This window comes from Ciconia boyciana, chromosome 4 (genome assembly GCF_034638445.1).
Source record: "Ciconia boyciana chromosome 4, ASM3463844v1, whole genome shotgun sequence".
Classification (NCBI taxonomy): domain Eukaryota; kingdom Metazoa; phylum Chordata; class Aves; order Ciconiiformes; family Ciconiidae; genus Ciconia; species Ciconia boyciana.
The window spans coordinates 54,773,208-54,795,020 of record NC_132937.1 but is presented as its reverse complement, the minus strand read 5'-3'; the positions used below and the strand labels follow the sequence as shown (position 1 = coordinate 54,795,020).

The following is a 21,813-nucleotide window of genomic DNA, read 5'->3' as shown; positions in this document are numbered from 1 at the left end:
GTAGGCTACCTGCCTTGCATCCAGTCATTAATAAACGTTGTGAATAGCACTCCTATATTGAAAGATATCTCATTAAGAATCATGAAAGTCAAAACAATCTGCCTGCTTCATAAATAAATAAATAAAATTAAGGATGCTGTCTGGTTTGAGTGTTCTGTATTCATTCAGTTTCATGGAATTTTTTTTCCTGCAGTGTATTATCTCTCTCTATGTGCTACTTCTCCAGCGCACCCTGATATTTTTCTTGGTTCTGAATTCTTCAAGTAAGAGTTGGTTGTGCCATCATGACTCTGCATTCAAGTTTTAGACTTGTTTTTAGGGTGACTTTGCCATGTATTTTCTGTATTACCGGGCAGTTCTCTTCCTGTGTGTACCTAATTTCTCTACCTGTAAAGTGGACATCCCTACTATCCTTCACTCTTGTCTCTTGTGTCTTAAATATTTAAGCTTACTGTGTCTGTGGGAAAACTTAAGTGTCTGGTGCTCGTGATTGTTCTTGAAAGAAAAATGGAATTAGATAGGGCACTCTTTTCTCAGAGTGTTATTTTCAGTCTGTCTGTCTTTACTTTTGCTCTTAACTAAAGCAAAATGTTTCCTGCAAGGAAAAGATGCTGTTAATTTCTCCTTTCCCCAAAGTCTACCCTGGAGCAGAAGATGGTTTGATCTTTTGTGCTGTTCTAAGAGGAATGTAAACAGTTGGGGAGGATCAAAAATGTTCAGTTTCTACTCTTATGTGGACCATCATACAGCTTAATTGTTTTTTATCATGATGTCTTTTGTGTAAATAAGTAAATATTCTTCATAAAGTAACTTCAGGACATTTTGGGAGGTAGTTCTAAAAATAGGTTTTTTTCTATGTATGCTATCAATATCTGTCCTTTCATTGCTTCTCTTAGTCCTCCTTTTAATTATGTTAACTAGGTTTTGCTTGGGGGACTCTTAAAAGTGAATCATTATTAAATATCAGAGATCTGAGTGTGTCTCATACCTCAAAACCCACAGAAAGCTTATTTATCGATTCTTTCAGGTGACAACTGTGTGACTGATTTGTTCCATCTCCTTCAGTGTTTCATGTAATCTCAGTCTGTCTAAATGACACTGCATATTGACATGCGGTATCCTGGCAAACAGACATGGAGGTATTTTGAGTTTCTGAAGCAAGTGGCTGAAATTCTGCTACTGAAGCAGTTGGTTCCTGAGATGGAAGTGGAAGTTGGGTGCTGGAACGAAAGCCTTCTCCTTGCCTTGCTCCGTCTCGCCTTGTGGTTCTCTGAACCTTTCAGCTGTGGGGCTTGTACTGACGCATGTTCCTGGCTTTGCTTCAGGTTTTTGTACTTCTGAACATTGAGAGTCTTCACAGCTTCAATTTTATTATTGTCAGTGTTTTCTTTGTAGTATATTGGATTATGTGTGTGTGGAGAGTTCTTCAATGCTCGCTCAGTGTGAGGCCGCGGATGGCACGTTTCTGACACTATGGCCTTGTTACTGAAGAAAAAGGGGTGGTTTTGTTGTGTTCCTTTCTCTCAGATGAGAGAGTAATTAGAAGTAGCCTGTAATACAGCTGGTGGCAGGGAAGTGATGGGGAGTGCATGAGTGCTTCTGGGTGGCGTGGAGCAAGGAGGCAGTCTTGAGTGCGGGCACAGGCTGTGTATTTCTGCTGCCGCAGGAGAAGACGTGGGGTGGCAGAGGTTCAACCCTTGCTCCCTATGAGCTGTGCGTTAGATGTACTAGGCGTATGCGGGTTTACAGCAGGTACAGAGTGCTCCCTGAAGAGGATGGGTAGGGCAGAGCAGCATCTGCATAGGGGAACCCCCTTCCAGTGCCTGCACCCCCAAATCTAGAGCCCACAGCTTGTGATACTGTTTGGCCAACTTTGGGGCCAAATGGGGGCTTTTCTGCCATTGTCTGTTCCATCTTCCTCTTCTGTTTGCCCTGAATAAGGATGTGTGCTGTTTAGTCACAAGTTGTAGCTTCCTTGCTATTCATAAGAAGGGGCAGAGGTCTTAACTTGATAACTGCACTTATGGGTTGCCATCCTTGGGTCTAGGTGCTGCTCACTGATGGCTGCCATCCCTTTATAAGTCTCCAAAAGTGCCTAAAGGCTCCTGTGTAACCTACTTGCAGTGGAGGTGTGGTAAATGGCAGCTGAACACTATGTTAAAAGAAAAACAAAAAAAGGAGGGAAGGGAGGTGTTTTAGGAGGCAATTTTCCCAATATGTTGTCTGGCTTGGGAGTTCTAGCTGGGGTTGAAAGTCAATTTTAAAGAAAGACAAAGGCAAGCAGATACTGTAAAAATGAGGCAGTCAAACTTGTGCCTGCTGTTTCACCCTGTTTCATACTTACCTGTTTGCAGTTAAATTAATAGGAACATCTTGAATTTAATAACAAACATCACCTGACTTTGATATAGCACTATATATTTTTAAAACACCTGATTGGTGGAAAGACTTGTCCTTCCGAAACATACAGAAAAATGAGTGGGGAAGCTTGCTTACAGTTTTGCTCTGATTTGGCTACATTTCTATAAGTGCTTCCCTTTCTCTTTTTGTTTCTTAATTTAACAGGCAATTGAATGCACACTGTACTTAAGGGTGTTGTTTCTTCAAACCTATGAAGATTGGACTGGGAACAAAATCTATTCAGACAATTTCTTGGGGCAATTGCTAGTTTAAAAAAAACAAAAACGACCAACAAATCAAAAATAAGAAAGCTAAGGAACTCTCAGAATTAAACATGCCAGATTTTGAAAACCCTTCTTGTGCAGTTAGCTATTGTCAGTCGAATCTACTATGGGAAATAATGTTTTGGATAAATTATGTCCAAGCAAGGAAGTCTGCTTTGATATAGAAAAGTTGTGAGCATGACTCCTTTGAAAGCACCTGATATACTAGTCTGAAATGCTGATTTCCATTTTGACTAATTTAATGTCCTCTAGGCAATGTGTATTCTAATTCCAGAAAGAATTATAAATGAGTGTTAACTGGGGGATATTTTGTTAGATTGAAGCTAATTATTGTCAGGCATACATAATTTTGCAAGTTTGAATTGCTTTACTTCACCCAAAGTAAATCATTACATTCCCTTCATCAAAATTGAAGAAAAGTGTAAAGTTTTTTTGTTCCTCTGCAGTCTTTTTGAGTCATGACCACTCATGAAACAATGGTATAAGATTACTTGTTTCCTGCATGTCTGGCTGGTGTCATGCACTTTAATTTTTGTTCAAGCTGTTTACACTGAATTATTTATGTTTTCTGTTTTTCAAGCTGTCATTTAATCAAATAAAATACATGGAGAAAACACATGCCAGAGAAATACCAAGAGAAGAGAGATACATTGCTATGAGCAAAGGAAAAGATTAGAGTTGGAATGATCGAGAGTTCAGATTCAGAAAGTCAAGTGATGAATTGCAAAAGGTGTTCCAAAGTCTTTTTCCTAAGCTGTTCACTGTGTTCGTATTTTCTTTGGCTGGTTAGGCTTTGTCTGAATGTGTAATTACATTGTTGAGTAGGCTCGAAGTCCAATTGGGTTGATATGAGTGAGAACACAGAGTTCAGTACAAACAAGTATCTCATTAATTCAGTGTTTCCTTATGTTAATTTCAGTTTAAATCTGGCAAGCAATAATCTGTGTTGGAATTGAGAAGAATTTTCATGTTTTGCTCAGCCCTGAGTTATTTAAACTTCAGAATCACAATTTAGCTGGTTTAGTGTAACTGTAATAAACTAAACAAGGCCTGGATTCTTTTGAGGGAACAAAATCTGATCAAAAAAATCTGTCAAGGTTAATTTTAAGGTTAATTTTGTCATTTTAGCATGTAATGTCTAAGGAACCACCTCTTGGCCATTTTCTTATTTCAAATTGATTCATCATTTAATGAGATGAATTAAAGAGCTGTTGAAGAAATATAGGGAGGCATGAGTTTTATCCTGGAGGTATTTTAAATATCTGCCATATAGGCAATATCCTACTCGAAGTCCAAAGACATGGAGTTTGCTATTCAAGCATACCATCAAAAGTAATGAATGCTAACAAGAGGAGAAGAGATGAAAAACAATGTTTCAAGGAATGAGGTACAAAAATCAGAGACTATAGATTTTTAAAAAGTGCATTAAGTGCCACCTCTTAATCCTCAAAAGTTTAACTCAAATGTTTTTATTGATACAGCCCATTTGTCTGCACATGGCTTTAAACATACTAGCATACTATACAGTCATACAAAATCTGTCTATTATGCAGCTTAAGTACCCTCTAGTTTTCAGCTTTGCAAATACATTTTTCCACAGGATAACTTTGTCATGACATCTTTGTCACTTTGAAACACTTTTCTGTTTCATTGATGTATTTATTCTTCGAAGTTCTTTTAAAATAGTTTTGTAGAAGCAAAACACACTATACATTAGGAGTATGGCATAATTTTTCACAAAACCAAACTTGCCTTTGCCAGTGATTCTAAAAATATTTTTCATGTGATGATGCTGGCTAAACACTGAAGCAAAAGTTTGGGATATTTGGTAGCAAAAATTAATGTTAGCACTGTGCATATGTTAAGGTTATTAGGAAGCACTTCACTTTTTTTCCAGATTTGCAGAACTAAAACAGTTAGGAGCCTCAAAAATGTTCCTCCAGAATTATCAACAAAATGATTTACTTATTGCCCAATGCTTGCAGCTCAACAGTGGTATTGCAAAGTTGTTACTGACAGGAAAACTGGAAACAATGCTGTGTATTTCTTCTCTCAGGAACAACTACAGGCTAGGGTTTACAGACAAAATGTTTTTATTCTATAACATATAAATAAATGAAACATTGATAATGTTTCAGTCAATAGTTTTCTGATTTCTTTTTTTAAAGAAAAAGTCCAGTTTGCAAATGCAATCTTATCCACTTTTTTCCTGATATTTTTAAAAGAGCAGAGTTGAAAGATTGTGAAATGAATAGCTTTCAGCCTAAGAAAGCAGTTTGCTTTCTTAGACAAAACCCTAGCCATGATCTATCAAATGTGTATTTGGACAGCGTGGTCACATTATTTTTGTTATTGTTTTACAGATTACCAGCAGATTAGTAGCGCAAATGCGGTGTTATGAATGTAGCATTTTTTTAAGGTGTGGACTTTTAAAACAGTAGTTGTTCACTTCATGCTGGAATTGGCCTAGAACAAAACCAGTTATTCAGGATTAGACCATGTGCCACTTTGCAGATTTTCTGCTTTTAAGGCCTAATTTATATTTCTTCCCCTGCCTTTTCCATTCTACATAGAAAGGAGAGTTTGTCAGCTACATAGTGTGTAAGGCTGCAGAATTTGAGAAGTATGTCTGTGGCTGGCTTTCAGGAACTAATGTCTTGTACCTCTCTCAGGCAGAAAAATAAAGCTGTAGGTGTGCTATAGTGGTCAGAAAGAGCATTGCAATTTTAGTTATTTCTGTTTTGAAGAAAATCTTAGTTTTCTATGCCCCTTCTTTGTAATTCACTCATCATTAGCCTCATGTGGCTACCTGTTCTCCTTTTTTCTTCCCTCAAAATGTCAAACAGCTGAATAGTGTAATTGTTGTGATTGTTACCTGCATGCCAACATATACAACATCTGTATTACCTGCATGCAAATGCGAATACAGCTCTTAAGCTGTGTTTATGCCTTGAGCATACGTTTACATCATATTCGTTGCAAATGTGTTTGCACACAGACTTCAAATCTCTGTACTTCAGGGTATTTTTGGTTGTAGAGCTTTGTATTGGTCTGTTACACAAGTAATGCTAAGTGAAAGCCAGGAAAAGCAGGCACATTCATGTAAACACACTGTGTAAAGAATTGTTGCAGCCTTAGCAGTACCCTTCTGTAGTTTCAAGTTCATATCACATTGGTGTATTAATGTTTTGCTTAAATTAGGGTAGCATACTTTATTGTATTTTCCCATATGCTAATGAATGGTATTAATAAAATGTGTTTGAGGAGGTATTTTTCTTTTCCTTCTCTCAGTCCCACTCTCCAATTGCTAAAATAACTATGAAGTGTAGAACAGCATTCATGATCTTATATGTGGCTGCTCTGAACAGCATCAGGAAGACTATCAGGTAGACTACAGAAGCAAAAAGAATTATGTTTTCCAGTATATTTAATACGAAGAAAGAAACATTGCAGTTAATATTGAATACTTTTGTAAGAAGCAGTTTCCTGCTGACCTAAGTTAAAATATACTGCAGTCTGTCTGCAGGATTCAAAGGGGAATAAAGATATATAATGGGTATTGTTCCTCCAAGTGCAAAATGCTAATGCAACAGATAAATAATGAGGATGTGTTAACTTCATTGAATTACTGTCTTGCTCTTAGATACTAGTTAATATTATTTCAAATACAAACTCTGTATTCATTGTGAACAGAAACTGAATTATGCTACTTTCATGGAGATGTGCCCTGTCTCAGTTTCTTAGTTTTAAATACTTCATTCCAACTTCTGTGAAGAAAAGTTCTCTGTTACTTGGCTTTTGCTGGAGCGTGTGCTGATGCAGGCCAGGAGCTGTTCTAGCCATTCCGAAATCCACTCACTTTTGTTACTGGAACTACTTACAGGTTTCTTTGTTATGTAAAAAGTCAGTTAGATTTATGATGACTAGTCATAATGATGAATGGTGAGTGCAGTAGCAGATTTTGTTCTTTGCTACTGAATTTTCACAGAAGTTCTACCAGACGGTAGATGACAGACACAGATTCTCAGCTCTGGTCTCTTAATGCAGTGGAAAGATTTGCACTGACTTTGAGCATTAGGCAGCAGCCAGTTTTTCTGTTTTTAAGCATTCCCAGATGGAGAGACTTACCTTCTCAAGGCTGATGCAAACACAGATTTTATGTGACACTGTTCTTTACAAGAGAAATGTTCTGATATTTTTCTAAGTTACCGTATGTGCTCCATAGAATGAAAAGCCTTACAAATAAAATAAATTATTTACTTGATCAATAATGAAATAAAATAAACACAAACAACTGAGAGGTGCGATGGAAAAATTCTTAGCCTTGGCTTGCAGTTCAACAGAAAGTTTGGCACAAGTATGGTATCACTGGAATACAGAGTAATTTTGATAGCTCTGAAAATATCTTTTCCCAGTTTGATCTTTGCATAGCATAATAAAGTTAAAATGGAGAGCTAGACAGATATTTATTTGACTTTCTCAAATGTTTGTCTAGGAGTTAAAAAATATTCTCTATGCAAAGTCTTTTTATTGAGCAGGCAGAAGTATATAGTTAATAACTGAGATAGAAGTGACTTCAAATCCTGCAACTGTGCGACCTGTTTTCCTCAGTAAAAGAGAAAATCCCAAGGGATTCATGTTTTCTATAGAAATATGAGGATGCATTAATGCACAATTACTGGGAATTTTTATTACTCTTAAAATAGTAATGGTATCTACAGGACAAATTGAAGTTTATAGTCAGGAGTTTTTAATGTTACATCTGATGTCTTTTCCACCAAAAATAATTGTCTGGTTTAGTAGGTTATTATCCAGACAGCCTTAGCTGCCGTTCAGTTGTTAAGGATCTTTCCTGTTCATAGGTTTTTCTTTTGCTTCAGTGGCATGCTTTTCCAAGGAAGACATCTAGACCAGGTACTTTCTGGAAGTCTTTTACTCCAATCCATTGATACCTGAGATATATCTATTTTTTTAACAGTCTTTTGAGAACCACTTCCTGTTGGGGAAAAAAAACCAACCAACCTAGAATTAAAAGGTGAAATGTAGTGTAGGAAAAACTTCAGTTTAAAAATACTCTTCTCCCCCCGCCCCCCCCCCCCCGCCCCTTCTCTCTCTCTCATTTCCATCTTACCCGGAGGAAAGCTGAGAGAGCAGACAGGAGGGATGGGAGGCATGAACTGTGAATGGTCCTAGACATCTCCAGTAACTTCTGTATGTCTCATTAAGGATTGTTGCTTGCCTGTGGAGTGCAGAAGGTAAATAGCTTTTTGTGTTCTTGAGTCAAGAGGAGGGGCTTCTGCACCATCTGTGATGTGTACTGAAGTTAGAAAGCTTGCAGGTGCCTCATCTTTTGATGTCTGTGTATGGTGGGGCAGTCAAGAGAAGTGCTCATCCTGCTGGAAGTTCTGGAAGGGGTGGGAAAACACAGTTTAATAGGTCATTTCAAGGTCTGGTGGAGGATTTGCTGCCAGCCAGTATAGCTCCAGAATCTGGCATGTGATGTGGAGCTTTTAAATCCTTTCCCCCTCTTCTCCCATTTCAGCAAAGCTGGAAAACACTAGAAAAATAAGTTATGTGAATTTCAACAGTATAACTTTACACAAGAGGGGGCTTCCAAGTTCAGGTAGCCCTTGCTTGTCTTCTGGCAGTCCAGATTGCTTTCTCCTTTACAGTTAATGAGTGAAGATGTATTCTTTCCCATCCCAAACATTAAATGGGCTTGCACAGCATTATGAAATAGTGATGATACCTTAGGTCCCCCTTCTAATCTCAAACAGTTCATGTCAAAACACTTAGTGATTGTACTTTCAAAGGCTAAGGGGGTATTTTATATGTGCTGCACACACATACAAAAACAAAACAAAAACCTAACAAAAAACAAAATTAGGAATTCATGGATTCATGTTCTCAATTGTTTCTAGTATCTGCGGACAAGTAGTATATGTATGCTAACAATTAGTATAAGAAACCATTAAACTACAGAAAAACACCTTTAAAGTTATCTAAATTATTGGCAGCATTGTAAATGTGAGACTGCAAGTTGCTCCACCTGAATCAGAGCATGTAGGAAGTTCACTGCTGTATTTCAGAAACACAAAACTGTGTGTTTAAGGCTTACTGCTGTCTTCGTGTGCTAAGAGGAAGAGTTAGGAGGACATATGTGGCCTTTTAACTACGTAAAAAAACCCAACAAACAAAAAGCAACCACACCCTCCCCCCAAAAAACCCCCCCACCCAAACAAACAAAAAACCAAACCGTATCTTTGTTAGTCTATTTTTGTTTGGAGTGATAAAAAATTTGATTGTGAGTGAGTCGGTGTTTACTACTCTCTCTGCTGGGCATGATGGAGTTTTTTCCCCTTCCCTGCCCTCCTGTCTTGTGTATCAGTTTGATCTCAATTGATGAAGAAGCTATCCAATGGTCAGGGAGTAGACATTATATACAGAAAATGTCATTCCAAAAGTTAGTTAGGGTTCACTTTATTTAAAGGGTTATAAGCTGTATCTTGCTATCCTGTCCACCCGCTAGAAATGGTGGGAATCTGGGCATTCAGTATGTGGGGCAGGGAACTTAGTATGATCATAAATGCAATGCTGAAAGGTCAGTCTTAGTTCTCTTCTTGTGCCCTCTGTGCTTTCACTTCAGGGTTTTATCTGTCTCATTAAATACTTGTCAGCATAAGGTGTTAAGCAAATGGGAACTCCTTACGCCCCGTGTAGGAGGTACCATTTAACCCACACTCAATTTAGTAATTTTTGCTAGCTTTTGTTTGAACCTGCCTAGCAATTTGTTGGTATTAATGGCTGAGGTGTCCCTGAAGGCAGGGCATAACAGACCCATTCTCTTCCTGTCTCTTTTTTGTATAGAGTCCAAGTACTGCAGCCCACCAGCTGGAAGGTGAGCTACTGAGTAGCAGAGTCAAAGAGATTTTATAGAAATCACAGCTGAATATTTAAAGCTGACTTCTTACTGCAGGAGGGATTTGGTACCACAGTCTGCCTTCCTCTGAAAGTGAATGCCACCTGTTTGTTGTGAGACTTCTTATAATCAAGATAGTGATGAATAGAGGGAAGAGTTGGTCAAAGGATGACCAGTATGAGCAAATTATAGGCAAGAATATATAAAACACCAGTACAGAAAAGTTACGATTGAACCAGTTCTCTGTCAGAAGGCTTCACTTCCTCCAAGCACCCACTTGTTGTGTCCTGCAAGGTGCACAAAATATATGTGAATTGTTACAGTCATTATTCTGCTTGGTCCTGATGATGCTGTATCAGCATCTGCCTAAAAGGAACTTCTGCCTTTCCTTACTCATTCTGACAGCATTTTTAATCAAGGAAGAATCTGTTCACAATGAAGTGTTTAACAGTGTTGGAGTAGCAAATGAATCTCATGTTAAAGCTTTTAGAAAGGATACCTCTTACTGGAATTTTGTTATTGTTATCTCCAGAGGCCTCAGTGTGGTCACTGTTACTAAAATGCATCATCATGGCTTGATTTGCCTCTGTTCCTTAGGTGTCAGTTAATGTCTGATGCAACACGTGGGAATGCATGTGTGAACACAACAAAAGAAAAAGCAGTGCTTCACTTGTGGTGTAAAGAAGCAAAACATTTGAGAGAAATTATTTAAGCCATTTATGTGAGAGAACGCACATTCCCTGACAAATAGGGGACAGATAATCTACAACTCATAAATTCCTGTCCTGGCTTGCTGTGATCTTGGGTAACTCATTAGGCTGGCATTATCAAAAGAATTTAGTTGTAGAGTGCATTGAATGAGAATTGAGCATTGGCATCTCTTTCTTAGTGTAGAATGAGTATAATAAGCAATTTTACTGAAACAGATACTGAGGTCTTATGGAGAAGAAATCCTTGTGTATTAGTACTGATAACATTGTTACTGAACTTTCATTAAAAGATGCACATCGATATCTTGCAGTTTGTCTCTAGAAGGCACATTTTGTTTGAGAAGCATTTAAATAATTTTTATCAGCTATGAATTACTGCACTTGTATGTATGGGAAGGCTGGTCAAAATGAATGGATCAGCATAGCCGATATGCTTCTGACTATTCCTGTTGTTTGTGAAGTGTTTGTAATACGGCTAGGATTGCAGCTGAATGTCTAAGTAGTCCTCTCTCAAGGGAAGTTAAGTGACAGTATACTGTAGGTGAGCACCTGACGTATATACAGTACTGGAAGTCAGTACCGGTGCAGTTCCATATGTGTGTGCATGTGTATGCTTCCCCAGCATTATGGAAAAATGGCGTTCCACCTGTGACAACTGCTTCTTGTCCTAGGACCTGAGCGTCTTTGCTCTAGCTTTTACACCTTCCCCTCTTCCCTCCATCCTTTAACATCTTGTATAGTCTTTTAGTTTCATACAAGTTCAAGCTTCTATGCAGTATTTGAACAGCTTTTGTTACAGTTAGAGCCCTGTTTGATCTAAGTTCCTTTCTGTGGCCTCAAACATATCAGCATTACTACTTGTTACTGCAATGTTCATCCCAAAGTACGATGAAACATGATGAACAGAAGGGATGGACTTTGGTTGTATAATTGTGTTGCTTAAACTTCTATTTTTATTTCAAAATGGCACCTAAAAGTGCTTTAGGGGGCTGGTCTATCTGTGTTTAGCAAATGCATTTGCAAATGTCTAACATTAAAGCTTTCATTTATGGAAGAAGAGAAATGATTCTGCATTCTGACAAAGATACAATAACAGTGTAGTATCATGAACGCCTTATCTTGCCTTACACAGGCAACAAAAACCCCAGCTTATTCTGTGGCCAGTGGGCCTAAAGAATTCTGCATAGTTTTGCTTTTCTCTTTACTGTTCTTCTCCTGGCCCTACAGTTCTTATGAGAAGAGACACTGTTATAACTAGTTTGTAACTCTGCATACTGCTGGCTGCTTCTGCCTGCCTCTCAGGGCAGATGTTCTCTGGAACTGCATTCTCAGTGCAGGCACTAGTTTTTCACTGGATCTGTAGGAATCTATGGGGCCTTAATTGTCATAGAGACTGTCTTGAAGTTGGACCACCTAGTCAAAAGTTACAGGAGAGAGGGGTAAAACCCATTGTGATCATACAAGCTGTTTCCATAGGAAAAAACCCTGACCAAAATAATTAAGCCTTAGTGATAACGTTGTGCAAGAGGCTTTGTTTATCTGGTGCTTCAAATGCATTTGTAGGTGCCACTTCAAAGGAGAGGAGCAGTCATCGGGGAAATGCCTCTGTCTCTGTGGATGGGCAGGAAATTGTTTGTCTTCAGAAGGGTAGTGTTTTCTGCTTATCTACCTGGTCTAGTGTTGCTGCTTTTTTTAATGAGCTTTGGGAAGCATGTTAGGGTTTTCAGGTGCTTCCTTCTTCAGAATCAGTCCTTAGTTTCTGTTGTTGGTTTTGCTCTGGTGGTCTGTACTTGCAGTTTGCTTTTGTTTCTCTTTTTCTTCTCCACTACACTTTTTTTCTTCCTCCTGTTATTTTTTTTCTCTCAACTTTTTCTGTGGTTTACCTAACTCTTGCCACCTCTCTCTTCTCCACTCAACAAACCTTGGTAGGATGGTTGCCTTTTGGCTCATTAAACCACGTGTGTCATTGCAGCCTTGGTTACTACTTGAAACAGTTCAACAACAAAAAAAAAGAGTTTATGCCAGTGGGGACTGGTTCAGAGTGAACAAAGATGCTGTTTCTGCCAGTACATATAGTAGTGGCTTCCACAAGAAAGGTGAGGAAGATGTAATAGCTTTCATTTTAGTTGCAGTCTACACATATGCAGTAGCATGGAGCTTTGCTCGGTCACTTGCTTTTTTCACTAAATTGTAGACTTTTTCCTTCAAATAAAAGACCATCTTTCAGTTTGGGAAGGCACCCAAAGTAGTTTCCTTGTGATTATGTGTTTTGTAACCCATCACCGAAGTTTCAACAAAGCTTGAAAGTGTAACAGACTTTGTTTTCAGAACTGTAACATGAAACTTTGACAAGGTATTATTCAGCATGGCTAACAGCTGTGTAAATCTGAAATAGGAGAGATTTGAAGGAGAGAATGAAAAATGTTTATGCTGACAGTGTTTTCTGCAGCAATTAAGTTCTCAGGAAGAAGTTGATGTGATATTTATTAAAAAAAAAAGGTGATTTGTGACTTGTCACATAATGGACCCTGAAATCTCTGTAACAGTTAACGTATTATTACAGTTTTTAAGGTTTCTATGTTTCCATCTGGATAAGTATCTGCTGTATCATCTTTCCCTGTTTTTATATAAGTGGATTTCAGTCTTCTGAACCCTGCGTGGCCATTCAAATAATACTGGGAAGGCTTTCTCCTCAAGTTGTCTTCTGAAGGCAGAGGAGGAGCAGGAAGGCTCCTCTATCTTTGAAAAGTTGTCAGTATGTGTTACTGTAACCTGTCACTGTGCTTAACTAAGACTATTATATTTACATTTTTCAAATGCTGGTAAGCCCTCTTAAGGGAAGACATGTCAGTATAAGGTGAAATACTGCTTCTGGGAGGTTCTAACGTAAAATGCTTAGTTTCCAACTTAAAAGCTTTGTATGTCTGAAACCACCTCTTAGATTTGACCTGTCATCTTAATGCTTTTCTTCAAAATCTTTCAAATCCCACTTTATAAACTATAGGTCCTCTTTTTTCCTGCCAAGAAAAACAAACTAAATGCTGTAGCTGCAAGAGGACAGTGTTGCAGAAGAGTGTGGAAAAGAGATTATTCTTGCTCTGTTTTTGTCATCCTTTTCCCTTTCCATTCATTGCAAGAAGTGAACTGGTAGTGATAGCCAGCTGTAGTAGGTGAGCAAGGACTTGGAATCTTCCTCATCCTTAGAGTCCCTGCATGGGTTTGGTGCTAGCAGAGCAGGATGAGAATGGTGAGGTAGTAGGAGAAGATTCTGCTGTGTTCATTTACTTGGGGATTAACTAAGCTTGCATGTCCTCAGAAAGCTGACGTACTGATCATACTATTGAGAATGTAGCAGCAGTTATATTCCTGGATGTGTCTGATGAGCCTTGTCATGTTTTCAGGATGATAGAGGGTGGTAAGTGCCCATCTGTGGTGCTCTGTTAAAAAGAATAATTTTGGTATTAAGGCCCTGTACAGTTGATTGCAAAAGACACTTTTTGTAAAGTGTACTTTAAGTTGCACCCAATGCAGTGCAGAGAGCAGCTACCAGGCAATTTGGAAAAGAGCATACATCCTAGCAAATGATGATCCATCTGGGAGTCTGAATTTTCTTTCAGTCAGCAAGATTGACAAAGCTTGAGCAAATGTTTCTGAAGAAGTCAACCCTTTGTGTAGAATTGCATCATTCTACCAGGCTACAGTAGATAAATTGTCATTGTCCTATGTTGTCATTGAGATGGTAGTGCACATGACATGAATTGTCATACATATCAATGCAGCATTTGGAACCATCTGAGTTGATGCTGCAGGAGACGCGTGGTTTCTCAAGCTCAGCCTACCCTTGTGCTTATGTGTTACATGGGCATGAATTCTGTAATGAGGTTGTCATGCGGCCAAACGGAAGGAAGAGGTGGCTTCTGGTCCAAGTTCTCTAACAACCTGCGTTTTGTCACTGGCTGGAGTTGGCAGGCTAGTGCCACTTTCTTCAGAGAGCTCATGGTGCTCATACTATGGTGATTTCATGTAACTAAAAGCCCTTGCATTAAGCTGAAAACTTGAAGGAAAAGATTGTATATTGGAGCTAGTAATACTCACTGTCATGTTAAAGAAGTCTGAATCCTATGGGGTAAACCTGGATACTGTTTTAACATAATACAATAGTTAACCTTCCTGAGGTTCTCCACTATATACTGGAATGTTGTGTTGTGTCCCCCTTCCTCCCAATAATACAAGTTTCAATTTTATTAGCATTAGTTCCAATTCAATTAATTTATATATTTTAAATTAGATTTATTAGAATTAGGATTTTATTAGTGTTAGGTTATGAATACATGAATGGCAGTTCTTCTGCCCTCTACATATTTAACTTTCTTAGGGTAGAATCCTGTATCTTTTTCATTCCCAGAACAAGCCTTGTCTGCAGTGCCTCTATAGCTGTTGTGGGTACTCAGTGGGTCCACCTGGTGTTGAAGTCCCTGGTGGTTCTGATTTAGCAGTCTGAAAGGACTGGAAAAAAAAAACACATTAAAAATTTGCTATCCCTACACTGTAGGTTGTATATGGGCAGGAACGATTTGCTTGCAAAGTTCACGTTGAGCTGTGCACAGATATGTCCTACTGCGTGTGCAGTTTTGTAATGGTGCTGCCATAGAACTATTGACACAGATTATATACTCATATGGTTTTTTTGTGCATTTAGAACATTATTTTTTGTGTTAAATACAAGTTTTTCCTTTTTGTTTCAGTGTGCAAGGATCCACCCTACAAAGTTGAAGAATCTGGGTATGCTGGTTTCATTTTACCAATTGAGGTTTACTTCAAAAACAAGGTATGGAATCACATGCTTTTCATTAAAAAAAAAAAAGTGGAAGTCAGGGGTTTTTTTAAAGCTTTGCATTTCATTCATAAACTCAGTTAAAAATTAGTTTTAAAGCTATCTTTGTCAGTGCTGTTCCTCGATTCAAAGTCACTGTAACTTTTAGAAATGCGTAATTGTATTTAGTAGATGACTCTATGAAATTAGGATTACCTGGTAAAATAAAGAAGTTGAATGTAATTATTCAGAAGAATTACTAGCCCTGCTCAGAAGTGGACAGACTTTAAATAATGCTTAAGGAAGTTCAAGAGCCACTTAAACTTTAAGAAAGGAAACCGATCTTGGTTATGTTGATTTCATAATGAACTCATTGTTCTATTTTAGTATTGCTGTTAATTTGTTCAGGTTTTGATCTTTCAAAACAGTCTTTTTTTTTTTAATCCTGCATCCTCAGTCTGAAAAAACATTCTTTTAGACTGCATGTGAACATTGATTCTACTCAACTCAACATTACCAAGGGGCACAGTTTAAAAACAAACCCAGTGCTGTTCTACAAAGCTTGCATTATTGTGGTATCTCAAATTCTGAGTCTAAGTAAATGCTGCACTTACTGTGGGTCTCTTAGGTAGAAAATACAGAGATTTCCTTTGATGTACGTAACAGGGTCTGTATTAGTAATAAGTCATTCAGATAAAAGGATTGGATTTGGGGGGAATTAAAGATCAAAAAGCTTGCATGGTTTAATGTACACTACCTTAACTGCAGTATTTTAGGTTCCTTTTGTATGTCATGTGCCTCGGTAGAGCTATTATACTTCGCGCGCTCTTCTAAAATACCTGTGTGCTTATTTTATATTACCAAGATGTAGTTTAACATAATTACTTTAATCAAGTCAGTGTTACATCTTTAATGTGTTGAATACTTGGTGAAAAAGTAAAACCGAAAGAAAGTAGAAATGCATAGTAAAAGACTTCTGCTGGAACCTCGGGCACTTAAAATTTGTGTTAGGGTACAACTTTGTTAGCTGTGTGTGCCTTCAAGTAGGTATTCCAGTATTCTTTTGTCTTTCACAGAAAGCTCTGTCAAGGTGTGAGGTGTGGATAATTCTGCTCAGGCACTTCCTAAGTTGTAGGTTTCGAACAGGTAATTCTGAAATGTTCCCTGTATCAATCTGTGAAGAGCAGGACTTAGTCTACCCTGTTTGCTGTTGGAAAAGGAAACAGAACTGCCTCTGAGTTGACTGTCTTTTTTGGTTTGCTTTTTAGCTCTATCTCCATTAGGGAAGCAGTTTTGATTTATTCAGGAAATCTAATGAAAAGCAGCCCATTCTCTTTAACTCCTCTGTTAAAAGCTCATCCCAAAACTGGGCAGACCAAGTCAGAAGACAGTGAGTCAGTCATTGAAGCATCTCTACAGAAAGCTTGCTGCCCGACATTTCTTTTTTTGTTTTCCACTCAGACTTCTGGCTGCCTTTGTTGACAGTGGAGACCTGCAAGTCTCAGGAGTTCTCCAGCAGGAGTTGTGACTTAGACTGATATCAAGAGGGCAGCAGTGATTACAACTCACCTCACCCTCAAGCAGCATGTGGAATTAGGAAGTTTGCAAACGTCCCTCACCCCTATTTTGGTGTCATGGAATACGACAAGCAGCATTTGGACTGTGAGTCAGCTAGCTCTTCACACAGTTGCTGCAGCATGCGCTTCCCTGGGGTTGGCACAATACAAAGGAAAAGTGTCACAAAAATTGAGCTGGCATTCCTGAGGCAAATTACTGTTTTCTCCTGGCTCAGCTACTCTTCCTCCCCTAAGCCACTTCACAGGTATTCCAATTCAGAAAAAGAGGAGATAGACAGAAGGAGGAAGAGGAGACAGACCATCGTCACTTATTCAAGGTAGACAACTTTCAGTTTCTGGTTCAGAAAGTATGCTAATGAACAGAGGAGGCAGGGGTACAGGAAGTCACCTGGACCATGGAGAAGTAAAGGGTGCCTGTTCCCAGGACTAAGCAGAAGCTGGTAGAAAATCTAGTAAGTGTTTCACCCTGACAGAAAATATTCCAAGCTTTAAAGAATTAGGGAAATGACAAACAAACCCCCCTCCCAAATACAGCAGCAGCAGGCTATAGGCGTTAGCCGTTGAGACTGTCCTTGAAAAAATGCTTTTAGGTCAAAAGATTCCTACTCTGGAAAATGAAGTCCATTTAGGATAAGGCTCATAAACTGCAGTATATTCTGCCTTCACTGTCACACTGTTTTGAAATAATGGCAGTGGTACTGGGTGTCCTTTGTATAGTAAAAGTCTACTTGGAAATCACTGGTTATGTTCATCTCACTTTCTACAGAATTCTTTGAAGACTCTGTTTATAAACTCTTATAACTTTGCTTTTATGGCAAAGCTGCTGGTACCAACTGTTTGTCTGTAGCAACATCAGTTTTCTAATCAGTCCGGGGAGTAAATCACTCCCACTTTTTTTCTGCAAGAAATCATGTATTAATCTTTCTAACAGTAAGAAATATCTTCATCCATGGTTGCCTTTGGAAATGGTCCGTCAAGAAGATAGTTCATCTAAGGGAACTATTCCTGCAATAGTCTGTTTCTGAAGACAGAAAGGCCTTTTATTTCAGGTTCCCTTCTGTTGTCTCTGCTCCAAGCGTAGAGATCAGATGACAAGGATGTCCCTTGGCTGTGTTTGAAACCTCTGATTTAACTTTCAGCATAACTGAGATTTCTACACTTTCTGTTCTTCACATCCTTGGAATCCTGAATCAAAACTAAACATTTTTTAATGTGAATTTTTTAAATATTTGTCATTGAACAGAGCACATGTTTTGATTACATGCAGTGTTGGATATGTGCAAAGCTTTTGCTGTATTTCTTCCTCCTCTTCCCTTATGGTTCTCTTTTTACTAAAGCTTTTCCTGAATTTGACCTTTTACTTGTGGTCTGCCTTAAGACTGTCATTGGTTTGGTGGCTTCTGTTGCACATCAGGACCTTTGGAGGAAGGGCTACTTTATATTGCCTTAAAAGGGCACTTATAACAGCTTCTAGAAGGGACTGTGTAAACGTATAACACAAAATTTACTTAGTATCTTTTCTCTGGGGTTACAAACTGAAGTCTGTTCAATTCCACTAGTATCCTTTTTCAGCTGAAGCTTTCTCAGGACAGTAGAGTGCTGATGATTTCTTCCAAGATAAATTTGCCTTTGCTGTTCTTTCTCTCTCCATATTGGTACAGGGAACATTCAGTTTCATTTTTTTCACTGCAGTGGCAGAGAATTTTAATCGCTTGGAAGCTGTGGTGGAACACTCAATCTAGCTGGCCACACTCATTCAAGGCAATGAAGTTTCATTAATAAATTAGCAGACCCCTATATAGGACATCAAGTATAGTTGGCTGCAGCAGTTTCATTCTTACCCCTTTCTACAACTCATGAAGAAAATTATAGTGTTTGGCTTCAGTGGAGGAATTTGCATTCAAAACTTACTGCAGTGTCTTCAGTACTATCTGGGGCTCAGAAGTGTGATTGTGTTGGTGGCTGCGTTACCTTGTGTCAGCTGAATCATGATACTTGCCTATGCATATGTCTGTAGCCTATGCCAAACATGACATAACACTTTCAATTAAGCCTTGTCAGGACAGCTTGAAGTTCATGAAATTCATGCATTTTACTGTGTGTTATCATGGGCCCATAGGAGCTTCTCTGATTTACTGCAGCTCAGCTGACGCTTGGTAAATTCCATCATGTGTCCGGAAACACAGACAATGGTTAAAAATGATATAATTTTCATTTTAATTGACAGTCTTTATGTAGCCCTTGTTTTCAACTTAGTTAGTTTCGGTGCTAGATGTTTCTATCTGGTTATTTTCAACCCTCAGGAAGAACCTAAGAAAGTTCGATTTGACTATGACTTATTCCTGCACCTTGAAGGCCACCCACCTGTAAATCACCTTCGCTGTGAAAAGCTCACATTCAACAACCCGACAGAAGAATTCAGAAGAAAGCTGCTAAAAGCAGGAGGGGTGAGTCCTGCACCCATGTCAAAAGCCATCACAATAAAGATGTTGCTGCTTATTGCTGGGGCATGATTAGTATAATAAAGATTGACCTGACAGTGAAACAAACTAAAGTAGTTTTGTGATTAACTTCATATAAGAGCTCAGTGCTTGTTGTCTTTAAGTGGAATGGGTGAGCAAATGAGCATGTGCCTCCCTTAAATACAAGATTAGATATCTGTCTTCACAACCAAGTGATTCATGTTTACTTCTGCAAAAGCAGAACTTAGACCTTACACATGAAGCATTACTTGCTTGACTTTCCAGAGATGAAATACAGGAGGGCTACTGTGATAGGAGAAAGTAATAAGAAAATAAGATATCTCTCATTTGAAGATAAATTGTTCTATATTAAGCAGAATAAATTCCGTTGTTATAAGGTAGAACAAGTTAGAAACTGTAAGTATAAATAAACCTACTTAAATTTATATATATGTTGCACAGCCTGAACCAGAAAATTTACCAAGACTTCTTTACATGTTGGTAGAATTGATACAGAAAAGCCCAAAGGAAGTTTGCTTGTTTGGAGGGAGGAGAGGGCCAAACCTTTAGGTTTACATTTTGTCTGTTGGTGGAAACTGTTCTGCTTTGTTTCACACAATGGCAGAATCATTCATGCTGGCAGGGACCACCAGAGGCTCAGCCATGGGGTCAGACTGGGCTGCTCAGGACTTCACCCCTCCTTGCTGAGGTGTATGGCCTCCCCTGGCCAAAGGTGGCCCAGCCTCCCCAGACCCCAGCTCCACACCACTGGGCTGTCTTCGTGGGGAAAAGGCTTCTCCTTATCTCCAGCCTGAGCCTCTCGTGTGTCAGCTTGTGCTGCTGCCTCTTGCTCTCCTACCACACACCACAGTGAAGAGCCTGACTGCGTCTCTTCCATTCCCTCCCCTCGGTGCCAGGGATGCTGTTGAGTCCCCCCGAAGCCGTCGCTCCTCCCGGCTGAACCAGCCCTGGTCCTGCCACCTCTCCTCGCAGGGCAAGGGCTCCAGCCTCACTGTCTCAGTGGCCTGCCCTCACCTCCCACCATTTTGTTGGTGGTGTTTGTGTTGGGGACCCAAACTAGAGGCAGTACCCAGGTGGGGTCTGACAAGCACCAAGCAGAGGGTACAGTCCTTGCCCTCCCCTGGCTCTCAGGGCTGTGACCTGCTCACAAGGCTGTAGCCACTGCTGGCCCTTGTTGCTGCCCAGGCATGTGGGTGGCCCTGGCTCAGCTCGCTGCCCTCCAGTGCCCAGGGCCAACCCCCCAGAGCTGTTTCCCAGCCCTAGCCTCATGGCTGTACGGCTCTGCCTTGCTGGGACAGGGCTCGGCATTTGGCATTTGTCCTGGTGGTATTCATGAGGCTGCTGTTAGTCCATTCCTCCAGGCTGTCTGGGTCCCTCCTGGTGGCAGCCCTGCTCTTCAGTGTCAGCTGCATCCCTTCCCCAGCTGGTTGTCATCTGTAAATCTCATGAACAAGGGTGTGTTCTGTCTCCTCCTCCAGGTCACTGATAGAGATGTTAAGCCTTCATATTGTGTGTTTAGTAATATAGATGCCAATGCTTATCTTTATATTTTTGAACAGTTGTAACAAAAAAGGGTAGCCCTATTTGGTACAATTAGATAATAGTAGGTTCTGGGCTGGAGATAAGAGGGAGCTAGTGTGAGACTATTCAGTCTGCTGAAGAGGATCTTTGAAAACAAAGCAAAAATAAGTAGCGGGTATAGGCTGAAGGACCTTGTTATCTTCCTGGGGAAGAACACTGCTACAGTTATAGTTATATTGAAATTGAAGCATGAGCTGTGTTTTGTGTTTGCATTTATTAGGTGCAAGAGGGTATCCGTGTCTGGACAATGTATGGGCTTTTTAGTGTGTTTGCAAATAAAACAGCAAGATTGTATTCTGGAAAACTTCATGAGCGACTGCTTTAATATTAATCATATCGAGTCAGTCGTCAGGGACAAGTTTTACCCACAAGTGTAATAAATCTAAATGATGCCAGCAGGGACTTTGGCAGGGGTTGGGGGTGGTTAAAAAGGTAAAAATAGGAAATGTCCCTTTTATTGCTCATTTTCTGTGCCTTCTAATTTTAGGTTTCTTGAATTAACAAAAGCAAAAATGTTGCCTAAGTGTAAACAATGAACTGTGGGGTGTTTGATCAAATTCTGTCCCTGAATACATCAGCGTGGTCATTCTTAAAATGCTTTGTGTCATTGCCTTCTGTTTTCTGGAGGCTACAAGCTGCTTGCTTTTTTTTTTTCTTTTTTTTTTTTTCCTCCTTCATTTTTCCAATTTCCTTCCAAGAAATGGGTCACTTTTTTTTGAAGCTATCGATGTTTCGTGCTTCATTCTGTAGGCTTTCTGACCTAGGAGTTCATCTGATCAACTTGGCAGAGATGATGTAATAGCATTCTGTCTGTCTTGTTACTGAAAGTCTCGGTGATGGGCTTACATCTCCCAGCATTGAAAGGCCCGTTACACTTTTATGAAATGCTGTACATAGACTTTTCTTTGACTGTTGCAGAAGTCCTGGAAAGCTGGCTCTCGCTTCCAAGTGTAAGTAGAATAGACAACTGAATGAATTCACGAAACATTAACTCACTTGTAACTCCCATGCTTTAGGCTGAGAAAAGAATTTACAGGATAAAAAAG

General features: G+C 39.3%; 1 protein-coding gene across 3 annotated transcripts in view; it reads left to right on the top strand.

Annotated features, from left to right (window-relative positions):
- MLLT3 (MLLT3 super elongation complex subunit) overlaps positions 1–21,813 on the top strand; it is a 135,417-nt gene that overhangs the window by 54,474 nt on the left and 59,130 nt on the right. For 2 of the 3 annotated variants that reach the window (XM_072860222.1, XM_072860221.1), the window contains exons 3-4: positions 15,059–15,141; positions 19,007–19,150. In XM_072860222.1, coding sequence (XP_072716323.1) covers positions 15,059–15,141; positions 19,007–19,150 — 227 coding nt within the window. The remainder of the gene's footprint in view (positions 1–15,058; positions 15,142–19,006; positions 19,151–21,813) is intronic. The other variant, XM_072860223.1, reaches the window with a different exon arrangement.